Below are 21,379 nucleotides of genomic sequence, written 5' to 3' on the forward strand. Positions count from 1 at the left end.
CACAGGCCCCCCCACCCCCGAGATGGGGAGGACCCCCCCAAACCCCCCACCCGTGTTTCACATGGGACTGAGCCCCGCTGTCAGGCACCCCCGTGTCCCCCTGGCAGGGGGTTCGGGCAGCCGGCGCAGACCCCCAAGGCGCTGAGAGGCCAAAAAAGCAACGAGAACGCTGTTTATTGATCACGTAAATCCGCGCTGGGGGGCACCGACCGAGCTGCGGCCGGACCCCAGCCGTGCGGACACCGGCGGAGAAAGTACTGTAAAAAACAACAAAACGAATGCAAATAAATTAAGTTCCCAACAAGTAAACGTAACCAGGCTCTGAGGTGCCTGTCCACGGTACTTCAGAAATAAAATAAAAGGGGGGAAATAAAAACGAGACAAGGCCAAAAAAAGTACAAAAAAAAAAAAAAAAAAAAAAAGGAAAATACAGAACCACAGTCACAAAGTGTCTGGAGAAGGAACACCGGTAACAGCAGAGAAAGCGGAGCCAAACACCGGCAAACACGGGGCAGGACGGCGTCCGGGGGCAAGGTGGGAGACGCCCGGGGGGCTGCGAGCTGCTGTGGGGGTGAGCGCGGGGGTCCGGCCTCTCCCGGGGAGGAGAGGGGCTGGGGCATGCACGGGGAGAGGGGCCCGAGGGCTGCACGGCGCCGGGCAGGGACGGTGGTGGGGGAACGGCTGGTCCCCAACACCGAGCCCCCCCAGCGCAGTGGAAGGCCCAAGCCCTCAGCGGGTCGAGCGGGGCTTGGGCAGGGCCCTGCCGGCGATGGCAACAGTGCCCGTTTTGGGGGCTCCCCTGGCCAAGCCCCCTCCCCGGCCCGCAGGAGAGGGGAGTGGACCCCGCTGCTGCCGTACTGCGCCATCGGAGGCAAGGCTTGGAGAGACGGCGGCAGAGATGCCGAGAGCGAGGCAGAAAATCCAGAGAGGGAGAGAAAGCCCAGGGGGGATTCGGCCACCGGACAGGCGAGAGCTGCCAGGGGCCGCGGGGTCAGTCCTCAGCAAGAGCTGAGCTGGGCCTTTGGGTTTGGGCCGGGCCAGGAGCCGGGCTTTGGGAGAGGCACCAGCACCCAAAACGCAGGCTGGGTCTGAGGAGTCTGGCAGTACGTGTGGAGCGCTTGCTCCTTCTCTCCTTGAAAGACATCGAACGGGGAAGCTGATCTGCAAGGGGCGAACGTGGAGGGGCTGCAGCGTGCGCTCACCGCTGGGCCAAGTGTTTGAGTAGTATTTACCAGAGGCATTTAATCATTTCAGCTAGGAAGCAAGAGGTTCGAGGGAACAGTGCCCTAAGAAAACCATGTCGGTGACTAGGGAACGCCGGCAGTTTTGACCGGCTACCCCCAGCCTCCACCTCTGCACCTTCCCCCTCCTCTCCCTCGTCAGCACGAAGCGTTTCTCTTTGAGAGTCCTTAGATTTCCTCCACTCCGTGTGCAAATATCATCACCAGTCCCGGCTCTAGCACCATGTCCTCGCCCATGTGCTGGTTTTCGCAGGCCATCACCACCACGGCCTGCTTGCCGGGGATGCGCTTGGCCACATAGTTCTCGTAGTACCGCCGGTTCATCTGGCGGGTCTCCAGCGTGGCCAGGCCCTGCGGCCAGTTCCGCTCGTGGGCGTTCTCGATCAGCTCGTTGATGATGGACGTGGGGCAGCCGCTCTCCACCAGCGAGCGCTTGATGACGGCCTGCAGCACCGCGTCCGGCGTGGAGATCATTCCGCCCCACCGCGTCACCCGGGCCGGCTGCAGGGAGTTCACCCACCTGGCGACAGACACGGGACGCGCGGTCAGCACCGTGCGGTTTTGGGGGCTCCCGACAGAATCAAGGAGCTGGTCTGCTCTGCGCTCGGAGGCAAGGCTGGACGGGGAACGTCCCCCTTTCCCCACCTACCCCTCCCCCGTTTTCATCCCCAAACCGGACCCAGCTGCGGCATTCAACCCTGCTGCTCCCCAGAGGGAGGGGAAGAAAGGATGAGATGAGGATCTGCTTCCTCCAGCCTTTCTCCCAAGGAGGAAGGAATCTGGCAGCTTCCTGCTTGTGGGCAGGATGCAGATGGAAGAATAAAAATGGTCCGAGCGCTTTGTGCAAGCAGCTCACATGCCGCTCCCCAGCACAAACACCCTGCAACTGCCCCCCTGCTCTCGTGAAACGTTTTCTTCTCAAACCGCACCTTTGCCTCCGAAGGCACTTCACCCCCCCTCAAACCCATCAGCCAAGCCGGCAGACTCCCAGCTCCGCTCGCGCCCCGACGCAGGGCTCCCCACCTCCTCCCCGATCGCCACCAGAGCCAGCACTTACTCCAGGATCTCATTGTATTCGATGGTCTCCTCCAGGTTCTGCAGGTTGGGGTTGACGCTGCGGATGGCGCGCATGTAGGCCTTCAGCAACTGAATGTCCCGTTTCTGCAACAGGCAGAACACAGCGGGGTTTGCGAAAAGGGGTCAGCGCCGCGCCCACACGTCACCAGACCCCCAGCGCGGCGGCAGGGAGCCGCGCATCCCTGCCCCTCGGCTCAGCTGCCGTCCCAGCGGCTGGACGAGAGGTGCAGAACAGCAGCAGAGCCCCAGCCGTGCTCAGCTCAGGCTGCTCCGCAGCCACTTTCTTCCTCCACAAACCTTTTTTGGCATTTGGTGTCCACACAGGTGAGGCTGACCCTTCCCGTGAGAGACCCCGCTGCGGGACAGCCCCTCGCACACACCGACCTACCTGCTCGGCCAGCTGATGCTTGTGCTCTGCTGAGGTCTTCTCCAGCTCAGCGATTCTCGTCTGCTGCTGTTGCACCACAGACCTTAAATGCTTGATGCAGTTGTGGTTTGGCAGCTCATCTTTGGGCATTTCCAAGCTGCGGATCATTGCAAAAAAAGGTGGAGGCCCCACATTAGGGAAAGTTGCACACCAGAGCACTTGGCATGAGCACGTAAACAGCCTCCAGAACAAATCCAGTCTTGGAGGACTTGCCAGGAGGCCCGGGAAGCCCAGCGCCGTAAACTCCGATAGGTGTAGGAACGCCTATTCCCGCCTTTGGCCAAGCCAAATGGTCTCGGGGAGAGCTACGGGAACAAATCACCCCCAGGTCGGCAGGCAATGGGGATTTTCCCTCCTCCAAAGTGATCAGGGTTCAGAACGAGGTCCCACACAAGGCAGCCCATGGGCCTGATCCGGCCTCTGATAGTCTCCAAGCCAACAGTCAGTCACCATCTGGCTGGATGCTTATAACACGTGAGTGGGACAGATATCGGCACCGAGAGCACGAGTGCCAAGGCCAGGCCAGCCACCCACCACTCCTGGCTCTCGGCAACATGTAGGAGGGAGCAGAGATCAGGCTGGAACTTGTCCCAGGGGGCTGGAATGGCTCTGGGCAGATTCACAAAGGCTCCAGTACCCCATTTCCAGCAGCCAAGTCCCAAGCCCCAGCAACGAGCTGAAGAGCCAGGCGCTTTGAACCATGTTCAAAAAGAAATGGGTTTGACCAAAAATCCTTCCCTTTCTGCAGCACCACAGCCTTCAAAGCCCTGCTACCCACAGAGCTCTGCACCCAGGGAGTAAAAGGGTGCCAGGCACCAGACCCCGGTTTCCTTCCCCGAGGCTGTGGCCTCTGCTCCGCCCACCCTCTGTGGCAAAGCCCCCCAAGGCCATCCTCACCCGCATCCCTGCTCGCAAGTCACGGGGCGCTTCGGATTGTGCTCGCAGTCATTGAGGTGAGACATCAGGTTGTCAAGTCGCACAACGGCCGTACAGCCGAAAACAGCGTTGTCGCAAGTGATCTGCAGCTTCGAGAGCATATTACGCATGATCCGCGGGACGGGGCGGAGGTGGGCAACCGTCACGACGCTGCGGTCCACGGGGCACGTCTGCTGCTGGGAGAACCACTGGGTGATGCAGGCATTGCAGAAGGCGTGCTCACAGTGGGGAGCCTGCGGAGGGGCAGAGAACAGCCACGCGTTACTCAGGGCCGGCGGGGAAGCGTTTGCCGGCCCGCATGTGGAGGACAACCTTGACCAGAGAAAGGCTCTCAGTCTTCGAGGGGCGCACAGCTCCTCCTGCTGCCCGGGGGGAGGAAAGCAAAGGGAAGAGGTGCCTCCATTACACAAGCAGGCACGATGCCCGCACCAGGGAGTGAGACACCAAAAGCCAGACCTGAAAGACCAGAGCCACGCACAGCACCTTCCACCGCAACGCGAGAGGCACTGCTGCGGAGCCGTCCTCCCTTCCCTTGGAAAAGCAAGTGCCCACCTCGAGCCACCTCTGGTTTTAGTTTGCGTGCCCGGCCCCACCAAGGGACACTCTTCCCCGCAGACACGTGGCGTCTTGCAAGCCGATCAGCTCCCTGGGCGCAGACCCCTCAGAGCCATGCTCCTGCTCTGCTCTGCCCCAGGTAACGCTGCCTCCCTACAGGGCCGAGGGGGCACGGCAGATTGGGATGCTAAATTTGAACGTTTTTCCGCAGCAGATTAGAACATTACTTCACTGTATTTACACAGCTGGGCTCTGCTCCTGCGTTCAAGCTGCGCTGGGGAGGGGGAGCGGGACACACGCCAGCTCTTCGGACAACACCGAGCTTTCTTCTACAGAGCAGAAACCCAGAGTTACAGGAAGGTCAGAGACACTCAGAGCTAAGTCTCACTTCCAAGCTGTTCCCTCAGCACACGGTGCCTTGCAGGCTGCCTCGTACCAGCCGACAAAGGCGGACGACGAGCGCAGGACGCACGCCGCATTAGGATTCGCCCTGTCAGGCTACAGGACCATCTTGGGAGTTTTAGCGCAGCCCCTGGGCATCACAGCCCGAGCCAACCAGCCCAGCATCCCCGAGCCAGCGGGCAACCGAGGCAGCACATGCCAGGCTCTGGCACAGGGACAGCCACCCCTCTGCATCGTGTTTTCCCAAAGTCCTGTTCTCCGAGGATTCAGCTTTCCGCTGTCCTCTCTGCTCCCCCTGCGGCATTTTACCCTCACAAGCCCATGCCCACCCCACTGAAGTTTAGCAGCTGGGGTACCCCAGTGTCACCAAGTGCACACTGGAGACGCGACAGATAAATCACACCAGTTTCACTGGCAGAAGGTCACTCCGTGCCCACAACACAGGGACAGGCCCTGGGGCACCTCCATCCTTGGAGATACTGAAATCTCGGTCTGGATAGGGCCCTGAGCCCTCCGAGCTATGACTAGAGGTGGGGCCCTGCCTTGGCCAGGCAGAGGGATGTCGCTGGAAGGGAGGAACAAGGTAAGAGCCCTCAGGAATTTGCTGCCTTCAAACCAAGGCTTGTCAGAGGGCACAGCTTGTGCCTCACTACGAACTCAGCCTCATCGCAGCTCCAGTTACTGTGGCGCTGGCAGAAGCAGGAGGGCTGGTATCCGACAGACAGGCTGTTAAACACTCTTGAGAAAAGCCTGGGAACAAGGGAGATTGTGATATCACATTCTCAAAAGGAGATTTAAATAAACCTGCAGTTTTCCACTGTGAAATAATAAACCCTAACTTTCCCCTTCCCTATGATCACGTTGACAGACTTTTTAAAATCAAAGCTTGTTTGACATAGCAGATTATTGTAGCTGGAAGGTGCTAACACACAATTTTAACCACAATAGATTGCAGTTCCACACAGCCCCTGGCACATGGTGGGCTACAGCACACAGCCCCAGCCTCTCGGGGACCCCCACCGGGCAGCTTAGCAACAGGGCACAAATCACAGCTTTTGTGATGCGGTTCGTTATTAAGCAATGAATTTGCAATAATTATGCACACATTTCAGATTATCTCAGTTTTATTTTAATCCGTTTTATTTCAAAGGAAGCTGGATTTACGCAGAGGGTACTGAGCTGCCCCGCACGTGGCCACAGCTCGGCCAGCGTAGGAACGCCTCGGGTGGCGCACAGACCCTGGAGGGAAGCGGCAGGGACAGGGGGGCAAAGCCCCACGTAGAAGCCAGCTCTGCTCAGCCCCCAGCTCCACGCCGGTCAGCTCTGGTGAGGGGGCTATAAAAGCCCCCACTAATCTCTCCCCAAGTAACAGGTCTTAGCAGAACACAGTGGCAAATACCAAAAGGCACAGGAGGGCTGGAGACTGCACAGTGCTCTGGAGGGACACTGCACTGGCAGACCTCGCAGTAACAGAGCTCACAGGAAAGCCCCGTGCAACAGCCCTTCCGCTCTGCGGGAAGCGGAGGGAGGAGTGGGAGCAGCAGCTCCCCGTGCACACCCTCCTTCCCCGAGTGGCTGCAGGGCTGCAGGATCCACCAAACAACACGGCTGCGCCGGGCCCGGGCACAGCAGCGTGCTGGTACCAGGGCTGCGGTCCGTCCATCCTCCGAGCTACGTTTGATGGCAGGAGAGGAACAGGAGAGCAGAGCCAGGCTCCCAGCAGCAAGTAAAACAGATCAGCTCTGTAGCATGGAGGAAGCATGCATGCAGGGAAGCAGAGAGGGTCAGCCAAGCATGAAGCCATAAGCAAGGGACAGATTTTAGCATAGCTGCTGCCATCTCTGCCTTGGGACACCATCACTGGTCTGCAGCTGCACTGAGCTTTGGTAGAGTTAAGAAGGGAGTAAGGAATGCACGGGAAACCCATCCCAACACAAGCTTGTTTTTCCTCCCGCCTCCTTGCTGACCCCAGGACATGCCCCAAACTCAGAACATTAGTTGACTTCCACCAGAGCTCACACAACCACAGACTTTTATCCCTGGTTCTGCTTCCTTACCCGTGCTGTTGCCTTAAACCATTAGTAGGAAAGTTAAGAATCCATTGAGCTCACCTAATGCACACGCTGTGTGCGGCGCCCATCATCTGATCAAGACATCTAGACGCCTGGAGCTGCAGTAGCCACAGTCAGTGCTCAGACGGAAACCTACCTGAACAGGCTCCTCCAGGACCCCGCTGCAGATGGGGCATATAAGGTCTTCATCAACATCCCCCTGAAAACGTGCTACATCATACCCCATTGCTCATCACCGATGCCAGAACCCTGGAGGGAAAAAGAAGGGTGGTTAGGAGGAGTCGAGCACCCCGTGATGCCTGCACAGAGCAGGTCCCGGCCCTCACAGTGTCCTGGCTCCCAAATTTCTGCTCTCTCCTCCCAGCACGGCCAGTTGGGGTAGCCCTGGGCACGGCTGGAGCTCAGAGCCAGGTGCTGTACAGAGAAGCACGCAGGGAGAAGTGGTCTCAGCTCCCCTCGTGTGTGCTGAACCGCTCCTCCGTTTTGACGTGCTGCTGGCATTGCCTCTCTCCCACACGTTATTACTAATCCTGCTGCAGTTTTTCTACTTCCTGGTTGCTGGGGTTGTTTTTGCACAGTTTTGTTTGGTTTACAGAGGCAAGGACAGCACAGGGACACCTCTAACAAGTGAGCCCAGTCCCATGGGCTGAGCAGCGGGATGCGTGCCAGGGACCTTTCTTGGGTGCAGCCAGACACCCACCAGCCTCACCGCACTGGCTGTGGAAGAACCAGCTCCTTCCCCGGGAGCAGCGGCCCCGCTGGCTCCTGGCACCCCAGCGGCAGGTATCGTCCTCTGCTGCCGTCGCAGCAGCCTTCCCACTCGGCGGAGCAGACGCAGAGTGAGGACACCCAACACCATCTGCAGCAGAGCGTCTCCTCAGCTGGGTGCTCCAGCGCCCGGACGAGGAGCCCCCACGACTCGCCACAGCTGTCGGGGCTCCTGCTCCCAGCACGGAGGGTGCGCAGCCCCTCAGGCACCAAGCCCCCCTCCCTCCCCTCTGAGGACGGCTTTCCCAGGTAACACTGCCAGAGGCCGACCTTGAGCTCTGCCCTGGCACACCAGCAGTTACCAGTTCCTCTGGGGCTGGTCCCTGAAGAGCCAGCTCCTCCTGTCCTGTTCTCACCAACATCAAGGTCGGTGACAAACCACCACGGCCATACAGACTCACACTGCGCTTGGCTCCAGATAAAGGAGCTCCTACCCCAAACAAGCAGGAGCCAAGAGGGGATGGGAGGCGTGCGAGGGCACACAGACCCCACATGAGGCTCTGAAACCACCATCCACGCAGTGACGAGACTGCGGCATGGCAGCACTTCCAGCTGTGCAAACACCAGGAGCATCTACCTGCTCTGGAGGAGCTCACCCTGCTGCTGCTCGCAGACAGATGTGGCCACCCAGCCGCAGCCAGCGGTGCCGAGCTCCTGCACCTTGGCCAAAGTGCTTGCACAACACCACGTACCGCTCCAGCCAGCTCTTTGCAGCTCAAGGAGCTCTAGACAGACACGGCAAGCAGAGCTGGTTGCGGAAACCACTGTGTCTGCTCAGCTGCAGCAGCAGAGGAGGAGAGGAGGTGATGGATGGACAGAAAGGGAAGCTGTAGGTAATGCAGTCGCTTCACGGTTGGCCCTTGGGACTCTCCCCAAGTCAAAGAGCAGCAGGGAGGGACTTTAATCAACTCACGGGACACTGCGAAAGTCAGATGATAAATCAGCTCCACGTGCAGATGGATTCTTTGCTTCCCCAGAGCAGGCACAGACAAAAGAGATAAAGGCTGGGGTGGGGAAAGTCCCTGTGTCAGTTTGCAATTCAGATACGATTAACGGCTGGAGGGAGAACGGATCTCCCAGCAACCAGGAGCGGCTGCTCTTAAGCCTTCCCATGCCTTTGGACAGATAGGTGAGGCTCTCATCCACTGGGAAGGAACCCAAATGCCTTCCCATCCCTTTGTGAGGCACTCTTATTGCAAGTCTCAGCACCTCCAACACATTTACATTGGGCTCAAACCAACTGGAAGGGCAAACACGATGTGGAGGACCCAGCACAACAGCTCCCGGCTGCCAGCTGAGCCACAGCACCCGTGCAGCCTGCTAGCCTCCCACCCCGGAGGTGCCTCGCTTGGCAGCTGGGACCACTCTGACCCTCTCTGCTGCTCAGTGCGCAGGCACTGGCTCATGCCCTGGTGTCTTAACGTGTCTCCAAATCTACAAGCGGCTCCATGAACAGCCTGCGCTCTCCTCCTGCTCGGGAGGTACAGCACCTGCCCCTGCATGGGCGCTCGGGTACCCGAGCGGAACCACACTGGGCACTGCTTCTTCACAACCACACTCCCTAGCAACTTGGCTTTGCCTTTTGCTTCCGAGCTTCCAAACTCCAGCATCGCCCCTCCAACAAACAGCTGGGCAAGGCACTAAATGTCTTCACAACCACTCAGAAAGAGCCGAGCGGGGGGCAAAACGCGAGCACTGAACACCAGCCTTGCCATCTGCCAAACAACCCACATCAAAACTTCCTCCAGAAAAATTTCAGCACCTGCACAAGTCTGAGCACCCCTGAATTCTTCTCATTCCTCGACCCAGCTGTTCCCCCTTTTGCCAGAGATCGTCTGTGGGGCTCTGCCAGCACGCTGAAGCAAGGAGCACCCTGCTGCTATCACAAAGCAGAAACAGGAGAGCTAAAAGCATCTGCAAATGCTCGAGTGAGATGGAGCTGGCAACCTAATCTCCCTCCTGCTAGATCCAGAGGCGAATTAATGACCTGGCCCCGCAGGATACTGGATACACTCATTCTTCCCTGGGCTCAGCAACCTGCAGGATGGCCCCAAAGAAGGTATCATATAGCCAATATGAGCAAGCCCTACTTGCGCAGCGCTACTCAGCAAGAGCGATGATTCACGGGCTGCAGGGATCCATCATGTGCTGAACCGAAGCACAAAGAGCTTCGAAAATACCTTTCCTGGAAGAGCTTGCAGAGGCACTCAGCCACCACAGTGAAGTCGAGCCAAACCATCTGCAACAGGGGCCAGACATGATACAGGGGAGCGAAGGCTGAGCAGGAACCCAGGCAAACCCACTGTTAGGGAAATTGCTTCTGCAGTAAACAGCAACTGCCACCTATGATTATACTTGACTTACGCGAATGAGCTTCCCAATCTTGCCTCTCCAAATACGCGCGGCTTCGTGACCCAAGCGCCACCAGCCTCCCGAGGGCTGGGCAGGGAGAGGGGACAGTTCGCACAGACCAGAGGCCAGTCACAGAGCTGGGATTTAGCCCAAATTATAGAGAAAAGCCAGGATAAGTCACTTTTTGACCCCTGCTTCCCTTGCCATCATGCTCCTGCCTTGTCTTTGTAGATTGCCATCTTCTTGGCCTGGGGACTTCAAATGCCTGCACACTGCTCAACACAGAAGGGATCTACATAGCAACAAGGGCTTGATTCTATCAGGGAGGATCAGTAATTAACAAGTCAAAAGCACTTTGATATACCTACCCTTACCCAAAGCCTCCTCAGCATCCACCAGCAGAGACAAAGGTTCCTAATAAGCCCTTGGGGAAATAGAGGAGAGGAAAGAGGAAGGCAACAACTCACTCCCTAGCTGGTTAGGGCAGCACTGCACTGAGGACAGCCCCAAGCCTGTCACATCCCCACGGCAGGGATCCCCCGCTCCCCGATTGCTACGGAGGGTCCAGCATCTCATCTCAAGCCCCAACTTGCGGTGCTCTTCTGTCCTCCCCATAAACCTGCCATTTAAATAGGCAAATATGACACCTAGAAGTAGAGGCAGACCATCACTGTGAACTCCCCGCTATTCTGGTCACAGGACATTCATCCCTACATACCCAATGCATTGCAGTTTTGCGGGGCTTCATTCAGCTGCCTGGCATGAGCTTACCTCCGCCCTTCAAACAGCGCAGGATCACAGCGAGCAAGGCTGGGGCTCCTCTGACCCAAAGCGTATCCGCCCATCTTTCATGGTAGCAGCAATCATACAGGTAAGACTTCTGTGATATGTGCTGCCTGCCAGCACAGTAACTAACCATTCCTGGCCCCAGAGGAAAAGTCAATTGCTAGGAATATTTTTTCTGTTGATAAAAGGAAAATTAATGGCTTAAAAAAAAGCTCCCCCTCCTCCTTGAAATAAAAAAAAAAAAAAAGCCTGCATAGGAGCCCCTGGATTTGTTCCACGGCCCCCAGAGCACATGTTCCCTCCTTTTTGCCACAATATGTTCGAGCCAGTGGATCCCAGACGCTCCGGCTGAGCCAAGCTTTCTGCCTGGTCGACTGCTCCAGGCGCAGTCTGTGGAGCAAGCCAGCATCTCCCAGCTCCGGAGGAGCTCTCCGCTCCACCGGCACAGGCAGGCTGACTCATCTGGAGCTCTCAGGGTCGGACTTCCACGCTCCTGCTCACCCACACAGCCAGCTCTCCTTGGTCAACAGCTGTTTAAGGCTACAAGCACACCTGGGCAAGGATCCAGAGCAACCTGGAAAGGGCCTGGGCCTAGACAGCTTTGCTAGGAAAGCAGCACCTTCCACGAGACCTTACCAGCACTGTTGGCTGCAGGTGCCGGGGCAGGAGCAGACACCTCCACCTGCACCACGCAAACAGCGTGCCAGGCTGTCGGGAGACACTGACTCACCCCCAGGAGCTGATGAGTAGAAGTATGAGCAACACGAGCAAGGACCAGTGCAGAGGCAGACCGGGAGGCAAGTGAGTTTCACCCAGGTAACTGATGTGCTGGCTCCAGAACTCCCCAGGCGCCCAGAGCCTGAGAAGGTGAAGTCTTGAAAGAGGCACCGACCCACCTCAGCCCGCGTCGCTGTGCCAAGCGGAACAGGCGACGGGGACAACTCCACCCTCACAGCTACAGCTCACCGAGATAAACCAACCTGGCCCAAGGCAAACAATAAATGACAACAGCGAGAACAATGTGATCACGGGAGCGGGGCCAGCACCTACCTACTAAACACACGGCAAAAAGTACGCCTGGAAAATCCGAGCACAACGGTCAGTAAAGCCAACAACGGGACGAAGAGCAGCGACCACCCCAGGGCCTTGTGTTCAAATGCAAAGGTGTCCAGCTTCCCCCGGGGGCACCATCCACTGGCAGCATCTGCCAGCTCCGCTGCCTGCCCGCATTTTAGCGGCAGATCCGCACAACCAGCCCCTTTTCCGAGGCAGTATCTGGTGCCAGTTCACTAGGGAAGCCCATCCCTTCTGTGGAAATACAGAAGACCAGACAGAATCCATTAAAAAATTAAAAACAAGCAAACAAAACAAATCAAACTTAATTAGCCTGTGCTGGAAGTCTCCAGCGTGTCAGGCTTTGCCTGGTTCTCGGGGAGAAGAGACACCATTTTCTCATTACTTCCAATATAAGTGTTGCCAACAGATACCAGAGCCGCTTTGCAGCTGGGATAGCTCGGAAGAAACCTGTTCTGTGAGCAATGGTGTTTTTAATAATCTTTCCTAATTTCATCAGCCTCGTGCGCCAAAAGAAATAGAAATAAAACCAGAAAGCAAGGGGGAGGGGAGGAAAGGGAGAGAAAACAACATATGGATGCAAGAGGGGCTGTTCTGTAGCAGTTAAAGCCCGGCATGGGAGCCAGGACACCAGCGATCTTCTCACTGGTTTGCACTGTGTGTGTTCTGGGGCACCACGCTTTGTCGCCCCTGCTGCCCTGCTGTGAGTAAATACATAACATCTCGGGGGGGCCGTGGGGTTTCTGAAGCAGTCTCGCTGCTGCTGGGAAGTTTCCATGGGGGGTAAAAAGCGACCCAGAAGCTTAAAGTTTTGCAAACTCAAACTTTGCAACTTTGTAAAGTCAAAGTTTTGCAGCAACTGGCTCCCAGCCCCCAGGATCTGCACCCACTCAAGAGAGCCCCCGCTCCCAGGAGTCCAGGTCACACCAAGGAAGGAGGCTGCCGGCAGGACAGCAGAAGACCTGGGACAGGGCTACACAGTGGGAGCTGCCCCATCGGTGCCTGGGAGGGAGCACAGGGGCTCTGACGTTCGGCTGAAGGCATCTGCTGGGCTCCATCACCCAGCCCAGGTGAGGAGGCTGCTCGGATAGGATCAGGGCTGGCGCCAGGACGCAGGCGAAAGGGCTCTGCTCAGCCGGATCTCTGGTCTGACAAGCAGATTGAAGACGGAAGAGTCATCGGTGTTGAAGCTGTGCCCATGTCTGTGCCTTGCAGCCTTAAAGCAGCTCCTAAGTGACCTGACACAATGGAAGTTTCACGGGAAACCCTCACGTCAGCAACCAGAGCTCGCTCCGGTGACAGCAGCCTGTTCCTGTACAACGGCAGAGGATTCGCCACCCCAGCGACAGCGTGCAGAGCTGTGGCGGCCTGTTGCTCCTCTGCAAGCGACCCAGTTAGTGCAGCCCAGCTGGCCAGCGGCAGCTTGCTCAGCCCGGGTGGTTGCTTGCCTGCCCACCGTGGCTCGCGACAGCCCCCGGCACCTGAAGTCTGTGCATTCTAGAGCACAGCGCGGTCAGCAGCTGTGACGAACTCGTGGGGGTCCTGCAAGCCACGCACGTGAGTGCCCAGCAGCCCGGCCACCTTAGAGCCACCCAGCCGTCGTGGGGCACCAGGGGACCCGTCAGCCAGCGCTATAAACAGCCCCCAGCGACACACAAGAGGAAGAGCAGTCTGAAACGGAAGATTAACAAGAACAATATCGAGTCCGAACACACAGCGTAATCTAAAGCTGGCTAAAAGTCCCTCTGCCTGACCTAGTTGTCCAGCGACCCAGTTTCTAAGCCACGCAGCACAGCGGGACAGAAACAAGCCGAGTGCATGTTGTGCATTCCTGGCTGGAACCACTTCCCTGCACTGCCGGGCCCGGCAGGGAACCGACGCGGGCATTTGCTGGCACGCAGGCCGAGCACAAATCCAAACTTTGCCCTAATCTGGAACTACGAGCTCTCTGCTCGGATACAGGCCCCATTAGGATTTCACAGCAAGGAAGAGCTGGCACAACACACATCCCGTAACTTCTCTGGAAACGAAAATACCAGCAGTGCAGGTCCGGCTGCCCCGCCTCGGGTTGCGCACCCGGGCGGCTGGGAGCCGCACAGCTGCGCGTTACGGCAACGCGAAGGCAGCGAGGAGAGCGAACGCACACAGGCTGGGGGCAGCCACCTTCCCTGCTGCGCTCTCCTCACTGCTCGGGGCTTCGGCCGCTCTGTCGAGCCCCACCGAGCTGGCCAGGCTGTTCCAAGTGACTGCATTTATAGCCTTGACTCGTGTCAGAGCTTCCTGGTCTTTCTGATCATTACCTTGACTTTTCTGGTACAAAACTGCACCCCGTGCTCACCCGTGTTACGCGCTGCTTGACAGAGCGGATCTGATTTCAAAAGCCAGCACTAAACCCGAGCGGGGTCCAGAGTCCACCCCGTGCAGGGAGTCCCCGGGCTCAGCCACACACCGTCCTGCGCTCGGCGCTACCGGCGAGCTCCGGAGAGGCAGCTCAGCAGCTGCAGGATCGGGTTCGTGGCATCACTCTGCCTGTTCCTTTGCTCCTTCCCATTTTGTTGGCATCTGGCTGGCCTGCATGTGTGGAATGAGCCTGCATGGTTTAGTGGTTTTCCCAGGAATTTCTGCGTGTATTCGAGACATCTACGGGCCACAAGCTGGCGCAGAGGAGAGCGCTGGTCTGCAGGCCAGGCCAGTCGCTTCACCTGCCCGACTTCAGTTTCTCCATCGAGAGTAACCGGTGAAGAGCAGCCGATACAACAAACCAGTTCTGCCTGCATGCACACCACCAGTAACCACCAGCTGCCTGGCATGTGCATAATTAACCACCCCACTAATGACACCGCAGAGCAGCAGCGCTCCCTCCCCACCAAAAAAATTGATCAGACAAACAGCCTCAGCTGAAACGCGACTCGTTCACTCCTCTCCAGCGTTAATACCCAGGGCCTCCAATTGCTGTCGCACATATCCAGGAAGCAGACAGCAATTTAGAGTAATTTACACTCCACTCGCAGGAAAAGCCAGCGAAGCAGTCCTAACAGCAGCTCCCGTTTCAGCCAAGCGCCCAGCAAGCCTTCGTGCTCTGCGATACAGCAGCAGCTCTGGGACTCCCCGTACGGAGCAGCACCACAGCGGAGCCGCCCTCGGGCCTCAGAGGGAACAGCTACACCAAGGAGTTGGGTTTGATCGGCTTACAGGACTAACTGGTATCTTGATTCTTGCTTACCGATCCTTTAAAGAGTTACCACCCACTTCCAACGTAATTGTTGAGCTCATGTACTTGTTTCGGAACAATGGTGACACGAGTTAATCCATTCCTCTCCAAACGGTGTTTCCTCCAGCAGGAACAAAACCCGATGGATTCAGCGTGCTCACTGCGGTCCCTCCCACACCCGAAATAATCGATATCCCCCAGGCCTAAAACTTTCCTTAGGTGGAGGTGTTTCTTCAAAGCGTTTTAACCAGTTAGCAGAGACTTCAGGAATGGCTGACTAATCCACGAAGTTTTAGTACATACTATCTTCATTCTAGAGGCCACAGGCAAAAATATTACTCATTATTTGCTAATTAAAACACAAAAGTATTGAAAGTACAAATCTAACAGCTCTTTCTATAAAGAGTTTTCTTCCAGTGATCTTCTGTTTGACATTAGCTCACATCCAGAGAGCAAAACTTTCTGAAGGAGAAAAGAAAAAAATCCCTTTTTTTAAAAAAGCTTTTCACAAATTAAAGGAAGCTTTTGCCCAAGTACACACAGGCAAACAAGATCAAAAGGAAAACGGGGTTAAACAATCATTCTTGGTTGTATAATAGGAGGAAAACACATCAATCGTGAGGCCCTACCCATGTTCAAGATCCCGTTTCGGTAGCTGGTGGAAGGACAAACAACATGTTGAAGAGCTGCTATTGCTTAACCCCTGCAGAATCAGGCTAGAGGGCTTTGCCACCCAGCAAGGCTGTTCCTTATCCTGGGAACCTCTTCAGGATCACTAAAGCCCGACTCATAGTCCTGGGAACACCTACAGGCATCATGCCTAACGCTGGCAGCACCTCAAAATCCCACAACATGAAACACTATGGGTACCAAAAAAGCAGAGCCAGCCTGCAACCCCTCCCAGCTGGGACCCAACAAACTCATCCTGTTTTCTGTACTTTTGATGCATTGAAAGGATTTAAGTGAAAAAGGCTGGAGGCAGAAGAGTTTGCCAGGGAGATCAGCCACCTCGAGAAAGGAAAGCAAATAAAAAAAGATCTCTGGGAAGCTCCTGGAGGCAGCTGCTGAAAGCGGAGCGGCTCGCAGCACGCCACGCTGTGCAGACAGCATCACCTCTGCACCTACGGAAGATTTGCTCTTACGACCAGCTTTACTCTTTGATCATCTCTTAGGATGATCTAAGAGGGAGGTGGACAACCCTGCGTGCAGCCACGGAGCAAGGGCGTTATCACCTCAGACTGGACAAGGCTCATCTGAAAGAGCAAGCCAAACAGCCCAGGTAAAACTCCGCGGTGCCCCATCCCTCCTGCCTCCAGCACAGCCAAGACAGGCACAAGACAGCTTTTAACCCATGCCATCCCCAATTCCACGGATAGCCGCTCTCTTCCAGAGCCGTGGGAGGAGCAGAAGCAACATCCACAGACCAGATCAAACCCCTGCTCCGCTCCAGCCACCCTTACCTTCGGCCTGCGAGGAGCTTGACAAGATCTCCTGGGATGCCAAGTCCTTGGCACTGCAACAAGTCCTACAGCCCTATGGAATGCATAAGCAAGAATCGAGCTGACTGCAAGCCTCTGCTTCGCAACTGCGAGCGGCTCAGGGAGCGCAGTTTGTTGCTGCAGGTTGCTAAGCCATGGCAACGACTTCTAGGGGGAAAAAAAATAAAAATCACACATTGTTTTGGGAACATCAAGGTCCTGCTCTTTATTAAGATGTTCTGACAGGGTGGCCTGACCCGGAGCTGCCCACCCAATTCCTGCCACTTCCCTTCTGTACTTTTTTTCAGATCAAGCCCTTCCAAAGCTCAGGAATTCAGTCTACAGCGCTGCGGAGGGGCTTTGATGCCTCAGGACCGCGAAAGGGGCAGAATAGGTCAAACCCCACAGATAGGCAACAACACAGGGACAACTGGGAGAACACTCAAAGGTCAGCCCCACTTTCGTGTTGGGGAAGGAAACCTCAAGGCAGATTTCCACAAGACAGCATTATATTCCTCAAAAAAAAAAAAATTTCAGCAGGAGGGGGGTGTAACTCCTTTACAGGGCTACACCCACGTTTCACCTCATGCCCTGGCTGAGCACTCCCCTGCCTCGCAGGGTCCACGGTACCCCAGCTATGGCGGGGGCGAGACCCTGCCTGTGTCCCTCCCGGCACACACGGGCTGTCACCGTCACCGACCACCCTCAGGAACGGGGGATACGCTCAGTCCAGGTGTTGCAAACAGAACCACAGCCTCCCAAGCCTCAGGTTCCTACGCCCCGGCCTATCAGAGGGGAAACGTTCAAGATCCAGGCAGAAACACACATTTTGTTCTTTCCACTACAAGTTTAGAATATTCTTCCCACTTGCTGCATTTCAACACTGCAAAGTCTCTTTCTCTCACTTGAGCTCTGTCTGTAAGAGCTCCTGCCTACCAGGAGCCCAGGCAGGAACCAAACAAGGTCCTGTGACTTGGGGTACGAGCTCCCACTAACAACTGCTCAAGCCACCAGCTGCCCTCCCCAGCTGTCGCCCGGGCTCTGACACATCCCACAAACCCCAGAGATCACGGAGGAATGCGGCACGGCACGCTGACGCAGCCCCGCAGCACGTCTCCAGGCAGACGTAGCAAGACCAGAGGAAGACGTTGCCACCGACAGCCCAGAGGCACGGACCCGGCCCCAGCCTACATCGGGGGGCTGCACGTTCCTCATCGGCGCCGGCAGAGGTGCCGGCAGGCTCCCACCGGCACGGGGTCTCACGCACATGCCGGGCCCTGCACCCACGAGAAGGGGTTTGTCTGGAGAGCGTTCGTGGCTACAGAGACGGATGAGAGGGTCTGCGAGGGGGGTTTCCCTTCCTTAGATAGGCAGAACAAGCCACTTGTTAACAGCCGGGGCCATGCTGGCATTACACAGCACAGCTCTACCCAGCCTTTTATTTTCTGGTCCACTTCTTACAGTGTAAAGACACCAAGAAAATTAAAAGCCTAAATCTGAAGTTAAACTAGTTTATGTTTGGGGTTCCCCCCCTCCCCCAAAACCGCAATGTAAATCTCAGCCAGGAAAATGCCTGAATACACACACTCAGTTATAAAAAGCATCCCACATTGCTGCTCTGTCAGCAGCCTGTCCCCTCCCAACCTGAACTGCTCCACCAGAAGCGGACACGATGCCTTGTCCCAGAGAAAACCACGCCACAGAAAGGCAGACCTGGCAGGCAGGAGGACGCCCAGGAGCCACCACCTCCACCAGCAGCACCCCAAGAGCCGCTGGCTCCCCACGCAGGAGGCGAGGATTCCCAGGAGCCCAGGGCAAAACCTGGGCCCCTCGCCGAGGCGGCTCGGCAGCCTGGCCCGCGCAGGCTGGCCAAGCCTCCACACTCCCCGGCAGACCCACCTTTGACTACCGGCACTACTGTTGTACCGAGCGAGTCCAGACCAGCGGCCACAGGGAAACCGTAACGTGAGAACACCAAAGAGCCTTCTGCCTTTAAAGCGTTTGGATGCGAGGGATCTCTTTAGGCTCGGAGAATAATCCCATCCTCAGAGCAGAGCAGCACGGATCCTATTCAGTACGAAGTGTTTCCTGTTTTCGGCTGCGAGGAGCCCACACAAGCTGCGAAGCCTCAGCAGCTGGCCGGCCGCCAAGCTGACCGATCAGCGAGAAAACACAGGCGGAGACCGCCGAGCAGCGCGACTCACGGCCCGCTTTTACCTTTAGCTCTGTTTGAAGTTCGCTTTGCATTGCCTCCAGCTGTCTCTGCAGCCTTTTGGGATGCTTTTCCAGAACTCCAGAATCATCAGTGGGTTTTGGTAACAAAGCACTTTCCCTGCAAGCCACAGGGAACCTCGCTTGTTCGAGAGCACTCTGGGGATTCCAGTGTCTGCCCTTCTGGAGCACCAAGTGAAATAAGAGATACAGAAATCAGGCAGGGGCAGTTTTTAAGCCAGTTTGGCAGGATTTATTTTAAACCTCTGAAATTTAAGGAAGATCTTGCTATTTCCCTCTAGACATTAATTACAACAAAGGTTCTTTAACAGCTTTAGAGCAAGAGCTGCCTGCTCTGTGCACTGTGAGCCTGCACAGACCCGGGAACAGCAGGCTGTGATCTCTAAGCGGTGATCTAGGTAGATCTGCCAGGGGAGAGATCGGGCAGCTACAAGCTGCGAGAACAGCCTCATGTGTTGTGCTGTCAGCTGCAATGTGGGGACTGTCAAAGACATACTGAGATCTTTCTTTTAGCAGAGCAAGAACAAAGTTTTCAGACAAATATGACTTCAAAGTTATTGGCAGCAGCCAACTGAGAGCCCTGAAAGCATATATAAAGCAACACCCCGTAAAAGTGCTGATGTAACTAACTGTTCACGTGTTGGAGGCTCCACTTTTGTGGAGGAAGGACTTAGAACTCATCCCCCGTGCACAGATGGAGAAAGTTTTGAGAGGCACTCGATTTACCTTCCGTGGCAGAATTCCTCCCTAAGTAGCAAAGAGGCAGGGCAGGGCTGGGTTTACTCTTTTCAGGGAGATGCTCCCAATGGCCCATCTTTTCCCCTTCCTCTTCTACAGTTTAAAATGTCGTTCTTCGAGGGCCAAGAGCCGCTGCCACGCAGGAGTCATAAGGTCAGACAGGACAGATCTAGTCACAGGGGGGGAAAAAAAGGGAAGGAAAAATGAGCACAGTAAAAACCAAGGTGGAAGGCTGTGCCCTGCCCTTCAACCCCCTCTCAGGGCCCAGGTGAAGACACCTCTCTTCCTCCACGCAGGAACCCAGGCCTTCAGTCCCACAGAACAGAAATCTGCATTTCCCAAAGCGCCTGTGCAACTCTCCTAAAAAGGAGAAGAGCCTGTGCAGAAACCATCGAGCTCCTGCAACACGAGCCCTATATGCCTCCGACACGGACACGCGCGTTTCCCTGGGGACAAGGGTCTGACATCGGTCACGGGAACAGAGACTCACCACCGCATCTCAGACCGCTCCCCCGCTCCCTACCTTGTCTTCCAACCATAGAAAAAAATACTCTGCCTTGCCTTTTTTAATTTAAATGGCAAGAATAAGGGTCCCTCCAGAGCCACCAGTCAGTCTTGGAGAGCCCTCACGCATCCCAGCCTCCCCGACAGGCTGAGCACGACTGAGCCAGTGACCTAAACATCGGTTGCCTCCCCGTGGCACTTTGCTTCAGAAATTCCAGCCCTCGGCCAGAACTCCGCTCGACTCAAACCCCTGCCTCACTTGGCTGGGAGAAAAGCTGGGACGAGAGGTGATTCCAGCAGGATCGCTGCGCCGCAGGAGCGCACCGCATGCAGGGGAAGAAACATTTGCCCAGTAGGTAAAGTCTCAGCTTTTAAGTTATGCAATCCTGCTAAAAATAGTTTCCCCAAATGCCACCTTAAGATCTTCTGACACAAATCCAAGTTTTTTTCTTGCAACTCCTCTGCTCGCTCTAGTGTTGCAAAAAATCGACAGCAGGGATGCCTGAATCGGGAAAAACTGCTTTGGTTTTATCTGCTGGTCTCGGCAACAAGGATAAAACCAGCTCGGAAACGCCCCTGGACGTTCCCACCATGCCGAACAGGGCGTGACGGCACCCAAAGCCGCCACGAGCAGCTTTATTACTGTTATAACACGAAGTTTATCTGATGTTGTTACATTTTTGGACGTTTTTACCTTTATCGCTTCCAACTGCATCAAACACCACTACGGCCGCCGCCGAGCTCAGGTGCGGCAGCGCGCAGCCCCTCTGCAAAGCCTCGCCACAATTAAAGCCTTACCCCATTTAATTACCGACTTCCCCCTGCCTCCCGCCCCAACACAAGGGCGGGCTTTGCGACGTGCTCTGGGGGGCCAGGCCCCGAGGAGGGGGAGCTGCGCGCCCTCCCCGTCACCGGGGCTGCTCCGCGCAGGGGACCCCCAGCCCGCGCCCCCGGCCCCGCGGGGGCCCAGCGGCGCCCGGGGGCCGCGAGTCGCTGCTATGGGGAGCCCCTTTCGGCCCAAGGAACGTCCTTCCTTCCGGAGCGGCCGCATCCTCAGGGGGAACCGGCACCTCCGCCCACAGTCGGGGCGTTTAACGCCGCCTCTCCGGGCACCACCGGCGAGGGACGGGCCGAGCCCCGCAGCCCCGGCCCGTGAGAGGGGGGGCACGGTACGGGAGAGCGAGCCGGGGCCGTGCCCCCCACACCGGGGTCGTGCCCCCCACACCGGGGTCCTTCCCCCTCCAGCACCTCCCCACCCTTCCCCCGCCGCGCTCCCGCCAGCTCGGCCCAGGGCCGCGGCGGCCCCTCAGGGCCCTTCCCCGCGCCCCGGGCACCCCCCGGCATCCGCCTCCCCGCTCCCCCCTCTCCGCCCCTCACGTACCGCCTGCCGCCCGGCCCGGGCCAGCTCCGGGACGCCGCGGGGCTCAGGGGCGGCCGCCGCCTCCCCCCGCCCGGCCCCGCCACTACGCAACGCCCGCCCCGCCGGAAGCACCCGCCCCGACACCGCCCGGAAGCGCCGCTCTAGC

The 21,379-nt window shown here is 57.0% G+C and overlaps 1 protein-coding gene across 5 annotated transcripts; it reads right to left on the bottom strand.

Annotated features, from left to right (window-relative positions):
• Nucleotides 1-157: 157 nt before the first annotated feature.
• On the bottom strand, nt 158-21,370 carry RNF41 (ring finger protein 41). 5 transcript variants are annotated; one of them, XM_075075554.1, is made up of 8 exons: nt 21,235-21,364; nt 19,338-19,518; nt 16,362-16,434; nt 6,847-6,959; nt 3,643-3,914; nt 2,707-2,842; nt 2,299-2,402; nt 158-1,761 (listed from the first exon to the last, which is right to left on the bottom strand). In XM_075075554.1, exons 4-8 carry the CDS (start codon nt 6,934-6,936, stop codon nt 1,410-1,412), a joined length of 954 nt encoding a protein of 317 aa, XP_074931655.1. In that variant the 5' UTR covers nt 6,937-6,959; nt 16,362-16,434; nt 19,338-19,518; nt 21,235-21,364; the 3' UTR covers nt 158-1,409. The 5 variants fall into 5 exon arrangements, with proteins under 5 accessions (XP_074931655.1, XP_074931653.1, XP_074931654.1 ...); XM_075075552.1 differs by lacking the exon at nt 16,362-16,434 and adding an exon at nt 18,597-18,773; XM_075075553.1 differs by lacking the exon at nt 16,362-16,434 and adding an exon at nt 18,279-18,773.
• Between the last annotated feature and the right edge of the window lie 9 nt (nt 21,371-21,379).

This window comes from Phalacrocorax aristotelis, chromosome 26 (genome assembly GCF_949628215.1).
Source record: "Phalacrocorax aristotelis chromosome 26, bGulAri2.1, whole genome shotgun sequence".
NCBI lineage: Eukaryota > Metazoa > Chordata > Aves > Suliformes > Phalacrocoracidae > Phalacrocorax > Phalacrocorax aristotelis.

What these genes read in the sequence shown, in the direction of transcription:
- RNF41 (XM_075075555.1), bottom strand. Translation starts at nt 6,936, where the DNA reads ATGGGGTATGATGTAGCACGTTTTCAGGGGGATGTTGATGAAGACCTT. An exon ending in AGCATCAGCTGGCCGAGCAG is followed by an intron (nt 2,403 to 2,706) that starts GTAGGTCGGTGT and finishes TGCCTGTTGCAG; the next exon opens with AAACGGGACATTCAGTTGCT. An exon ending in GAATACAATGAGATCCTGGA is followed by an intron (nt 1,762 to 2,298) that starts GTAAGTGCTGGC and finishes GTCTGTCGCCAG; the next exon opens with GTGGGTGAACTCCCTGCAGC.